We start from the raw sequence: 12,564 nt of genomic DNA, 5'->3' as shown, positions 1-12,564 counted from the left end.
CTGATCTAAAGATTTTGTTTGAGTAGATTATATTCTGGATTGATGAGATCTCCAGAACACTAGAATTAGGTGGAAAAATGGCATATTAAATGTGAAAAAGCCACACTTAACATACACACTTATAAATTTATGTAAGTTCTAAGAAGCTAAATTTACAGTAGCATTCATTTGGCCTGACTTTAGACTTCATTCAGTGGTTTCAGTGATATTTCAGGCATCTGTAAAAGTTATGGGTCTTTCATGCAAAGGGGTTACGAAATTTGTTTGTTACTTACAAATGCAATCATGTACCAGAAAAGATGGTTGACAACGTATAGCTGCCTGTCCTGCTGTATGAGGTCTGTCTGAAGACTGGGAAACTAGGAACAAAGCAAACAGGGCTTTGGAGATCTGGCTGTTTTGTCCAGGCTGCCCTGGGGCTAGCCTTCCAAATTGCTACTTCCATCTCACACAGGTCTCAAGCTGGGAATCTTGGCGCCATGTTTTATTTTAGCCCTGCTTCTTTGGACACTTGAAGAAAGGGGCAGAGAAAAGTACTTTCTGCCTCTGCAAATCAGGAATATGTATTTTTGTTTTTGTTTCTTTTAAATCACTGTGACCACAAGGAAAGAATGAATTTCAGCATAGGAGAATCTGCAGGTGAGGACCTCCCTGCTTAGAGTTGTGACAGGAAAGTGACAAAGTACGTGGTTTATTTTCCTCTGTGCCTCCTTGGGATAATGATTTTGATTATCAAAGACCTCCCCAAGGGTTTAGTATTTGGTATAAAGTTCACTTTTCACTAGCTGGTATCTGCAGAAATGCTTCTGCCAACAGACCATAACTTAATTTCTTCAGTGACCAGGCAATCACCTTTGGGAACTTTCGATTCTAGAATTTGATCCCGTCTTCGGTCTACTCGACTGTTCTATTCATGCATAGAATTCTAAGTGCAAGTTCCAATCTATATGGATCTTACAACAACTTTCTAGAAACATTTATTAAGTACTTATAAAAAGTGTTCTACTAGACAATGGTTAATAAGACACAGTCCTTGTCCTTGGAAAACAGACTTGTAATGGCTACTTATGATATGGGTGATAAGTAATAATATTTAAGATAGCATTTAATATAGCGTTTGAAATGGAAAAGGTAATTTTTACCTTAAAGAGAGTTGGAGGGATCCTGGGGAACTGGGGGAGTGACTTAGGAGGGAGAGGATGTGGGGCTGAAAGAAAGAAATGGGCATGAGCAAGTGGGAGGTGAAATGGGGAGGCGGCCCCAGGCACCAGCAGGGCACACCCCCTGGAGTGCTCGGCGAGGAGGGCTGGGTCCTGTGCTTCTTGCAGCCTTGATTGTTGTGATTGTTGGCCAGCCTTGTGAGTAGAGAACAACCATTTAATGCAGCTGGTTTGAGCAGTGTGTTTATGACATTTGTTTTGGGTACGTTTTCCCAATGTGCTATCCTGGACATCTAAAGAGTGAGAGATATTTTAACAAACTGAGAAAATTTCTCTGCGTATAGATTTAGAACCTTAATAAGAAGTGGTTGTACTTTTTCAACTTCAGAGTTTATGCTACTATCTTAAACCCATAGCATAGTTGGCGAGGGGTGGTGAAGTGGGTGAAGGGGGTAAAAAAGGTACAAATTTCTAGTTATAAAATAAATAAGGTCATAAGGATGTAATGTATAGCATGGTAACTGTAGTTAATAATACCGTATTACATATCTGGAAGTTGCTAACAGAATAGATCTTAAAAGTTCTCATCACAAGAAAAAAATTTTTTTTCTTTTTTTTTGAGTAAGATTAGCCCTGAGCTAACTGCTGCCAATCCTCCTCTTTTTGCTGAGGAAGACTGGCCCTGAGCTAACATCCATGCCCATCTTCCTCCTCTTTACATGTGGGATGCCTACCACAGCATGGCTTGCCAAGCAGTGCCATGTCCACACCTGGGATCCGAACATGCGAACCCCAGGCTGCCGAGAAGCAGAACGTGTGAACTTAACCGCTGTGCCACTGGGCCGGCCCCAAGAAAAAAAATTTTTGTGACTGTGTATGGTGACAGATGTTAACTAGATTTATTGTGATGATTATTTTGCAATATACAAATATTGAAGCCTTATGTTGTATACCTGAAGCTAATATAATGTTATATGTCAATTATAACTCAAAAAACCCCCCAAAACCATAGCACGTCTTTTGTAGGTTTTTTTTACATACACAATGTATGGAAGATTACTTGTATAATGCTGTAACCCTCATTTCTCTTCCATTTAGCTATGGCTACATAAGCAATACTCTCCGTTTTTTTGCGAAACTAATTACACATGATTGTGCCGACGTGGACAGGCTGTTTGTTATTTCATATTTTCTCAGTGATGACACACTTTCAGTGTTTGAACCTATAGAGAGGAATTCAGGTAAGAGACATACCTCTTGTAGCAATTTCCTCAGACCAATTAACTGTCTCTTCATTTTGAGAGTTAGGGAGTATGATCTGATTTTGTAGCCTAGATCTTCTAAGATAGTGGCTTTCATTTTTTTTTTTAACCACTAAAGTTCATTTTACAAAGGTCTTTTAAATGGAAACCCAGACATAAAAAATAATAAAAGAGGAACAGTTTTGGTTGGTTCAGGACTGGGGGACTAGGGACACCTCCTTTTGGCCACTGTCCCCCCTTCCTCTGTGGCCTCTGAGGTACCTCTGTAGGATTCAAGGGCTTCAAGATCATGGTTTGGCTACCACCAATTCCACTCAGCCAGCAAGACAAGAGGAAATCTGGATTCTTGATAGTACCACTTAGAAAAGTTTTACTTAACTATAAGACAGGAATCCCAGATTAACAAATTCTGCCTCCCTGAAAAAATTTTAAAACCCTGATTTGTACCGTTTGCCAGTTTCCATGGTGTAAATACCCCAACCATGGCCAATTTCAAGCAACCAACAGTTTAACAACTGGCTTGCAAAAGCCGTGAAAGTTTATCAGCTCTTCTGAGCTTGTATGAACCACTCAGCACCCCAATGAATAATGAATGAATGTATAGCTAAGTCAAGTTCCACAGCGATTTGAATAATGGACCAAATCTTAAATATGAAATCGAATAGGGATGAATATGCAGTCGTGCTCTTAAAGGTCAAAAAGCCAAGTCTGTCTGTCTAGAATGGAGAAGATGTGGCCAAATTGCAGCATGCATAAAACAGAAATGTTGATGGTAGTCAACTATGAGCTTACTAGTAGTAATAGCAGCCATGATTGAGTACCTACTGTTATCCTTATAAAAACTTTATGTGGTTAAATTTTGTGTTAGTTGAGGTCCTCCAAGAGGCAAACCTGAAGTTGAGAGATTAAATGTGCAAGAAACTTCTTAGGGGAAATGCTGGTGAGAGAAAATGTGGAAGGATCCAGAAGAGTCTGGGAAAGCCGTCAGACTGCAGTGCATGTCTGATTCCTGCGAAGAACAGAGGAAAGGAAGAAAGGGGGAGGTCTTAAACCGCAGTGAAGTTCTAAAGAATGTTTTGGCAAGGCTGACTGGGAGTCCTAGAGCCAAAGTCACTAGTCGGAGGAGCCCCCCGTGTTGCAGGAATGGGCCGGCCTTAGTATCCCTGCTTTAGTTAGTCATTTGTTGGCAGCACCCTGTGGGAGGCATGACCTTGGCACAAACCTGGGGATAAATTTCAGAACATAGCAGCTGGGGCCTTCCATCAGCTTTGTTCCCCACGGTAGGTGATCTGAGAGTTACATTTTCATAGCCCCACAAATTTTACTCCCATTTTACCGATATTTCAGAGAGGTTCAGAGAGATTAAATAACTCCCAAAGATCATCCAGCAAGCAAGTGACAGAGCCAGGATGGACTCCAGCTCTATTTGGCTCCAAAGCCTAGTCTTTTCACCACCTATGGTTTCTGAATATGGTAGGAGGAGTGTGATGAAGCTGAGCCCGAAAGTTCATCTGGTCTCAAGTTGTATTCATAGGTCTTCAGACTTCAGTTCAGTATCAGAAGATACTGGAGTCCCATTTTCAACCCTGCTCACTGCTTTCCAAGAGGTCAAAAACCAAATAATGCTCAGAAGAGAGCAGATCAAATGGTGGTAATCCTGGAAAGTAAGAAATATGAGGCATTGCAAAAAGAAGCAAAGATATTTTACCTGTAGAAAAAAAGAGGTAAAGGGACTCCCATAGTTATCTTTAAACAGTTAAGTAAGCTCCTTTCCAGAAGTGGGGCATCTTACACATCAGCTTAAGTGTAAGACATCATCTGGGACAAACAGGTAGAAATAAGCTCAAGTGAAGAATTTTGTACCTGGTACTGTTCAAACATGCTCTAAAGATGAATATCTTCCTGATGTCCCAGTTCCTAGAATGCTGCTGAGCATATGGCAGGTACTTGGCTAAGTGTTAATTTAAGTGTTTGGATTGGGAAGGGAGTAGAGAGAGGAAAGAAAAGGCTGGAATGCCATACCACTTGTTTCTTTACACTCTCACCTAGAAAGTCTCATTTCTTCACCTATTGCCTCATTCGTTCCTTAAGCCTGAGAGTAATAGGCAATATGAGTTCACAGCTAAGTTGTTTGTGTTTGAGCATATAGTAACTCCAAAGGCAAGCTGTCTAGTTCTTTTAAGAATAAAGCCTACTCATCAACTTTTCTCTTTTTCTATAGGGCTTACTGGTGGGATGTTCTTGAAAAGAATTCGTGTTAAGAGGCCTGGACAAGAAGTCTTTAAAAGTGAACTGTCGGAATATATCAAGGCTGAGGAGCTGTATGTTGGAGCCAGAGTGAACGTGAATGGCTACCTATTTCTTTTGCTCAATGCTGATGAGTACACCTTAAACTACATGGAGAAGCATTCAGATAAGGTAAACTTATTTTGTATAATTCTCGACTTGCCCCTCAGCACTCTGCAATCTGTGTTTTTCTTTCTCTAGGCCTTTTCTTCTTCATCTTGCCACCAGTTTTACATTGTGCATTCACACATGGGCATGAATAATGGATCTGCGCAACTTGGCCACAGGCCCTGTCACAGAGGCCAGGTCCGGGTCTACTCTGTTTACATGCTGGGTCCTCCACTGCCCAGCATCACGGATGCCAGGCACAGGCAGGAGGCAGGCCCAGGGTTGAATCAAGTTTCCTGGGTTTTCTGCTGATACTGACAATGTTTCAGAAAGAAATTCAGCAACTATAGGAAAGGAAGAAAATCTGGCGCCACACACTGTGCTGTCCCAGTTAATCGGCACAGGCCTACAGAGGAGGCCAAGACCTGAACAAACAGAAACCCCAAGGAAATCTGATAGTTGCTGGGGCTGTAACTTCCCATAACAGGAGCCACCTGAGGCCTAAATAAGAAGGCCAGGACAAATTGACAACAGTGAGCTCAAAGAGTTTTTTCATTTGAAATAAGATGGCAGATGGGTACTGTTACTAAAAGCACTGTTTTGGCAGTGCTGTTCAGTGAAAATAACATATCGATAAAATCTTGATTTTAAGTGTGGACTAGTTTGGTGTGCAAACATGTGTATATTTGAGAATCATTATCCAATATTGAAAAATCTAGAAACAATTTTAAAAGTCCACTTGTAAGTCGTAATATTTAGGCACCAATTATATATATACAGTACCAATTTTATCTCATATATAAAATGCTCAGGGGTACGTTGCTAACATCATTCTCTCTGTGTATATCACATCATTCATGTCAGTTTGAGTCCCTGAGAGTCAGATGCCGAGACAGAATTAGACATGCAAGAGATGTATTGGGGGAAAACTCATATGAAGGATGAAGGGGGAGGGAGAAGGAGTAGGTGGGGAGCCTGAGATGTGGGTTTGCCTTCTGAGAAAGGAGAAGGAAGGAAGGAGAATGGGGTAGGAAGAGCCTTAGATGCAGTGCAGCTTTGAGAAAGTCTTGGCCAGGCTGATGGGGACCCCTAGAGCAAAGACTGCCCAGCAGAGAAGTCCCACATCAGGGAGGAATGGCCCAGCCCTGGTACCCTCTCTGTGCTCAGTCGTTGGATAGGAACAGTCAAGGGAGAGTGTGGCCTTGGTAGGAATGCTGCAGTGATCCTGAAGGTGCAGCAGCTGGGGGCTGTCAGCTAACAACGCTCTGCTCTGCAAAGTCTCTCTTGGGGAGAGGCCCAGGCGACATCATCTCTCCATTTGCAGTGTTAGGAATTCAGATTGTCTTAAAACACTGAATTCAGGTGACAGGCTTACTGATAGGGCAGTTAGATTTCTGGAAACAGCAGGCTTGGCTTGGAAATCTGACTCTACACTTAATAGCTGAGGGGCCTTAGACATGTATCTTCCCTGAGCTTCTCTTTCCTCAAGTAACAAGAGTGCCTATTTTAGAGAGTTGCTATGAAGATTAGATGTGAGAATGTGTGTGAAGTGCTTAGCTCTGTGTGGCCCATAGCGAGCCAAGTCCGGATTCGATTTATAATAGCTATTGTAAATTAGGGTTTAATTTTCAAACACAGGGTAAGCCTATCCCTTAATATAAATATATACACCATGAATATATATTTTTTAAGATATACAGGGCTTTTCTCCTTTCAGAAAGATGAAAGCAGGGTAGGACATTATCTGGTATCAGCATCCCAAGTGAAAACTGCATTATTTTAAAACTACCCTTAACAAGGACAGTCTAAGCAGAGAAAGATTAATACGCTCTTTAATATCAGTCTGAGGAGTCTTTTCAAAAGAGCTAATAGATCCTATCATGGAAATAGATTAAAGGAAATGCAAAAAGGAGGGGTGGGGGTGGAGGGGCTTCACAATAGGTGCCAAATCCCCTGGTGGAAGAGAGGGAACTTTATACTAAATTACCGTCAATGTTTTTATTTTCATATTTAGTCTTCTTATTTTTTAGCTCTTGGCTGTAATTGTTTACAACCTTATGCTTTACTGGATCGAATAAGGAGTATTCTTACAGAGTCAAAAACCGGATCACAGTGTGGGAGACAGGAACTGGGGGCTGCCTGAGAGTGAATGTAAGGGGATTGCAGTGGTGCAGACCTGTGACACCCAACCTTATCTGCTCAGTGCATTGCCTGGTGGCCAGCAGTTCCAGGGCCCCACTCTAAAGATCTGGAGAAAATGGGGGTGTACTTATCCGGTTTTGAATCCCCATTCTCTTCATTAGGGTCTCCCAACATATTGGGCCAATGTCCAAGGGTGAAGGGAGGAGGCTGAGGTGGAAGCAGGGGTTGTTTTCTTATTCCCGTGGCCTGCTGTCGCTTAAGCTCATTTCTCTCAGATCTGGGGCTATGCTAATGTCACTCATTGTCCTAAAGCCTTAAATGAAGAGATACAGATCTATTCCTGTCTACTCTGTGTTGATCTCTATGAAAAGACATGCCCAGCTAACTTCAGGCTCACAGTGTGAAGTCTCTTTGCTGGCCATCAGAAAGATTGGGCTCCCTATGTCTCAGGCATATTTAAATATCTTTCCTTTCTTTTCCCTCTTCCAGTTTCCTATGAGCAGCATTGAACTTGCCTTACAAAAGCTGAAAAAACAAGAATCAAAATCCGAAGAGCTCAGGAATGTATTTATAGCTGCTGACGATGAGCAAAGAAAGATGGTGGATTATAATACATTCAGGTAAGTCAGATTCTGCCAGCAATAATCTGTTTTCCCTTCAAGATCCTCCAAAGAGCAAAAAGAACAATTTCTTCCTTAGTGCTTCTTAATTTACTATATACTTTTTATTAGGAATTGGCATTTCTTTGCATTTGTATTACTTTGTGGTCATGTTTTGCCCATTTCTAGTCAATTTTATGCATTTGTATATAAAAGAAGTTTATAGGCGAGAACAGAGACAAAAGCATAAAAAGTCAGTTGGTCACATTGTCTTGTGAATCATGGTGTCGAAGGATCGGGGAATGCTGGGAAAGGTGCATCTGAGTGAGAAAGGCAGAAAAAATGCAGCTAAGAGCACCCCTCCAAAATCTGGGGAACAGAGGAAGGGCATTTCCCTAGGAATGCCATCCAGGTGGAGAAGAGAGTGGAAACTGTACTGATTATCAGAGAAGAGATGATATGCATGCATCTGTGTGTATGTAGACTCACACACATCTGTGTAATTTGAAAGACAAAAAAACATAGAAATCGAGGGAAAAATATATGACAGTAGTTAGAAATATTATAAGAAATCATGAACAATGAAGATTTTCTCTAAGGTAAAGCTGAATTCTGGGACTGTCCAGTGGTTGAGCTAGGCACATTTCCAAACAGCAAAATCAAATTCAGGGTCTAGTACAATTGTGAGACTTCTTAGCCTGAAAACAAAGTGAATGAGGAGTGTTCAGGAGAATGTAAATTAAATCATGGATGGAGGACAAAGGGGACTTTCTCTTTAGGCTGAGAATTCTGGCTCCTGAAAACAGTAGTGGTTGAAAGCTATATGGGAAACTCAGCTTGACACAGTCAAGATGTGGGCTGAGAAATGAGGAAGTAAGCCCAGGAGAGGGTGGCAGGGAGGTCTTTCCAACTTTGTGTCTGAAGTCGCTTATTGCGTCAACACCTGGTGACCTGAGCCCACCATTAGGCCTAAAGTGTCCCCAAATCTCACTTATTGTTTTAACAAAACTCTTTTGTGTCTCCAAAATGTTTTGAGAGAAGCAGTCAGAGGACATATTTTCATTGTTTGGAATTCCCAACCTTCTGGGATCAATAAGAATTTATAGTCCTTTGTTATTGTTCATAGTAATACGCATGTTCGTGGCCTTTTGGAAAATAAACAGAGTAAAGAGCAAAGACAATCGCTCAGGCTGTGGACTACTGGAGAGCAGTGGAGGAGAAAACAAATTTCCATCAGAAATGAGGGAGTGTTTTTTTATTATTATTATTATTTTGTGTCCTTTTACGAAAGCCTCCATTGTCCCAATACTCTAGCAAAGTCTATTGGAAACACTTTAGTGAGTTTATGGGGCTTTTTGGGAAGCACTTAGGCCAGGCAGGAGATCCAAGGAGGAAAAGTTGCTCTGCTGATGGAGGCCTGACCCGCATTGTGGGTGGAATAAAGGACCGCCAGCCACACTGTGTGATTGGAGGATGGCCTCAAGGCGCTGCTTGCTCCGAATGAACTGGTGGTTTCCAATCTTTAGGCCCTCTCCTGGCCAGAAAGCCCTTAAGATGAAAATCAGATAAGGTCATGCTTGGCTTGAAAAACCCGTCGGTGGCTTGCCATTGTCCTTACAATAAGATCCAAACATTTTATGCAGCCAGCAGGGCCATGAGTGATGTGACTCTGTATTTCCAGTGTCATTACTTCTTTTTCTCCAACCCTGTCTTCTGTCCTCCCTGGCTGTCACTCAGTTTCTCAAACACATCAAGCTCTTTCCCACCTCCAAGCCTATGCACATGCAGTTCTCTCTTAGAATGTCCACACCACCATCCTTTTCATGGCAAACTCTGGGACTTACCTTAAATGTCATTTTCTCAGAGGGGCTTTCTGTCTAACTATCTTGCCTAAAGTAGATCACTCACTGTTACTCTTAGCCCTTATTTATATTTTTCACAGCACTTAGCACAACTTGCAATACTTTATTTAGATATCTGGACTTGGTGTGTGTGTGCTTGTGTGTGTCTTCTCCTATTAGAATGTGAACTTCCTGAGGGGCAGGGACCTCGATGGCCCTGTTCACAGCCCTATCCCCAGCACCTAGCACTTGCCTCAGTACAGATCATAGTTCCTGAATGGAATAATGAACTGCTAGAATTATTCTTGGGGATTCTAGTTTGGAGATGGTGGCGCTGTCTCCAGATGAGAGTGTAGACCAGGAGTCAGGACGTCCCAATCCATACCACATGCTTGGGATTGGGCACGGTGCCTCTGTGCTTGGCCCACAACTGTGGGTTCCAAGCTCGTGTTCTTCAGCCTTCTTCTTTGCTCCTCACGCTCTTTCCTGAGCAAAGGCAAAGGAACTACATAGCCAGTCCCTATCAAACCACACCCTAATTTAATTCTGCGCTTGGTGCTTTTACTAGCTAATATTTTTCTTTTATTTATATGTGCATGTATATTTGTATATTCTGGCTCTTCTCACCAGAACATAACTTATTTGAGGGCAAGGGCCTTCTCTTTCTTGTTTTCTGCTTTAGCCTTATCACTTTTCACAGTGCCTTGCAGATAGGAGGGTGTTCATAAATGTTGTTGAGTGGCTACATTTTATTCAGCCCTCATTCCGTTGGCTGTCAGCTGAAGGCTGAGTTCTCCGTATTAGTTCCTCAAGCTCAGATTTTTCTCCTGAACTATAGATCTGGAGATGTGAATGCCTCCAGGATATCTGCCCCTCGAATGTCCCTTAGGCATCCCAAAATAACTTCCTCTAAATTGACCTCATTTTCTTCTCCCAGGAAAGTTGTAGCCAAGGACCCTATCTTGGTAAAGGCCTCCATAGCTGTCCCCAGGGCCTGGGCAAGGGTCTGCCTTGTCTCTCCCCTATCTTGACCTCTCCTGACTTCTTGAAATTGCAGTTCTTAAACTACCTTTTTCCATGTCTAGCTTCACTGTTGCAGTTCAGCTTTTCATCGCTCTTCACTGGGACTCTCTTGAGAGCTGCGTTAACTGATCTCCTCTTCTTAACCTTCATCCTCCAAAGTTTTCCCAGAGTGACCTTCCTAAAATCTGGTTATGTCATTCCTCTGCTCTAAGCCCTGCATCAGCTCCTCATTGTCTCCAGGGCAAATCCCAACCTTTCAGTGTTTCACGTGAGTTTGGTCATGATCTGACCCTTGCCTACGCCTCTCTCCTTATTTCCATCTCACTAGAAGAATACTTTTGTGGAAGTCCCCATTTATTGAGCACTTGCTACAGGCCAGACATCATGCTAAATGCTTATCTACTATCCACTGGTAGCCCCTGTGAGTTATTTGTTTACTTCCCTGCCTCCACAGTTGGCTCCTGCCAAGTACAATAGATGTTTGTTGAATAATTTAATGAATGGCCCAATTTCTCAAGGAACATTCAGTCTAAAGTTTGCAGCAAACAAGTAAATAATTGATTACCTTGCACTGGGGAAGGGCGATCTTTCTCTCTGACTGTAGGGGAGTCAGGGAGAGCTAGGCCTGACCTTCACAAGCCAAGTGACTTGGGAAACTCACTTCACCTACCTGCACCTCACTCTTTTATCCATATGATGGTTTCAAAGGCCCCTTGTAGGTGCTGACATTCTGAAACTCTTAAAATAATAGGCTTATAAATACACTTGTAAAATGTTCCCTTTTCAAATTTGTGCATTGAAATAGTAGAGTAGGCAGGCAGAGGCAGGATTGCAGCATGGCACCGTAGGTGACTTCACCTCTGTGGTCCTGACTCTCTTCTGCTTACATACCTGGCACTCTCGGTATACACCTGGGGCCCAGAGCCTGGGCCTGCTGCTCTGGGCAGTGGTCCAAGCCCTGGGCATTTCCCTTCTTCTCAGAGATTTGCACCTTTTCTCAGGGAAACCTTGAGGGCGGGAACTAATACACTACCTCTGCAAAAGTTGCCCTGGTTGATAATGGATTAATGTATGGACCTTCCTGAGATATTTGTGTCAAAATTGACCTGAAAGAATGCAGGGACAGATGGAAACAGGAGGCATTCTGGGGAGGGAAAGTTTCTCTTCTGCCTTGTGGGGGTCGCTAGTTCTGCCTCTAGGCGGTCTGTCAGATTGGCCTGTGAGAGCTGCTAATTGTTATCCAAGAGAGTGCAGAGAGCCTTTCTCAGAGCCTCCATCCTGACAGGCGGATTTCAGCAGGGAGCCGGGCAGGGATTAGGCTTGGCAGGGCTGTTTTCTTTTGCAATTGGGATCATGGGCAGGGTGAGGCTTCCCGCTGTAGGCCTGGACTCTGAACCACGGGTGGCAGCAGCAGCGAGGGCCCCATGCCAGCCAGGGAAGACGTGGCCGGTCCCTCCCTTCGGCCCCCTCGCTGAGCCTTGATCTACCCATCAGAGGTGACACCCACCCCATGTAGCCTGCATGTATTTTGGTTTTCTGTGTACTCACCTCTTCTCCCCACCTGGGTGGAGCTCTCAGAGGGCAAGGCTCATGCCCGGTTCACCCGTGTGTCTTTCCCAGATACCTCCAGTGCCATGTCTCAGGCCTCAGTGAACGTAGTAAGTTACTACACAGTTCTTCCTCAGACTCCCATTATCAATTGTAGGGTCAGGAGATTTCCTGTAAACATTCCACGTAATAAATTCATTCTACGATTTAGAACCTCGAGAAAATTTTCTCTCTTTTAAAACTAAAATTCTTCCTGAGGGAGGTTGAATGATATAAATAGATCCAATTTTGGACTTGCAGATCTGAAGCCAAATCTCACTTCTAGCATTTGTCAGCTTGGTGGCCTTGAGTACTTGCTGAACAATGTTTTCACTTGTAAAATGGGGATAATAATACCTCCTCATAGAGCTATTGTGATGAATAAATTTGATAATGTATGTAAAATTCTTATTGTAGCACACTGTAGCGTGTAGAGGACACTAGAAAATGAAAACCCTTTATCCCAATAGTTGCAACTTGATGTCACTGAAAATAGTAATAGCAATCTATGCCCTATCTTTGGTATCTCAATAAGTTACATATTTACCCATGATGA

The 12,564-nt window shown here is 42.8% G+C and overlaps 1 protein-coding gene across 1 annotated transcript in view; it reads left to right on the top strand.

The window, feature by feature from the left end:
- EFHC2 (EF-hand domain containing 2) overlaps positions 1-12,564 on the top strand; it is a 178,472-nt gene that overhangs the window by 88,813 nt on the left and 77,095 nt on the right. Inside the window, exons 9-11 of the mRNA XM_005614086.4 lie at positions 2,259-2,401; positions 4,644-4,840; positions 7,448-7,578. Of these exons, the coding sequence (XP_005614143.3) occupies positions 2,259-2,401; positions 4,644-4,840; positions 7,448-7,578 (471 nt within the window). The remainder of the gene's footprint in view (positions 1-2,258; positions 2,402-4,643; positions 4,841-7,447; positions 7,579-12,564) is intronic.

This window comes from Equus caballus, chromosome X (assembly GCF_041296265.1).
Source record: "Equus caballus isolate H_3958 breed thoroughbred chromosome X, TB-T2T, whole genome shotgun sequence".
In the NCBI taxonomy this organism is placed as follows: Eukaryota; Metazoa; Chordata; class Mammalia; order Perissodactyla; family Equidae; genus Equus; species Equus caballus.
Note: the sequence above shows the minus strand (reverse complement) of the source record. Positions and strands in the feature narration are given on the sequence as shown.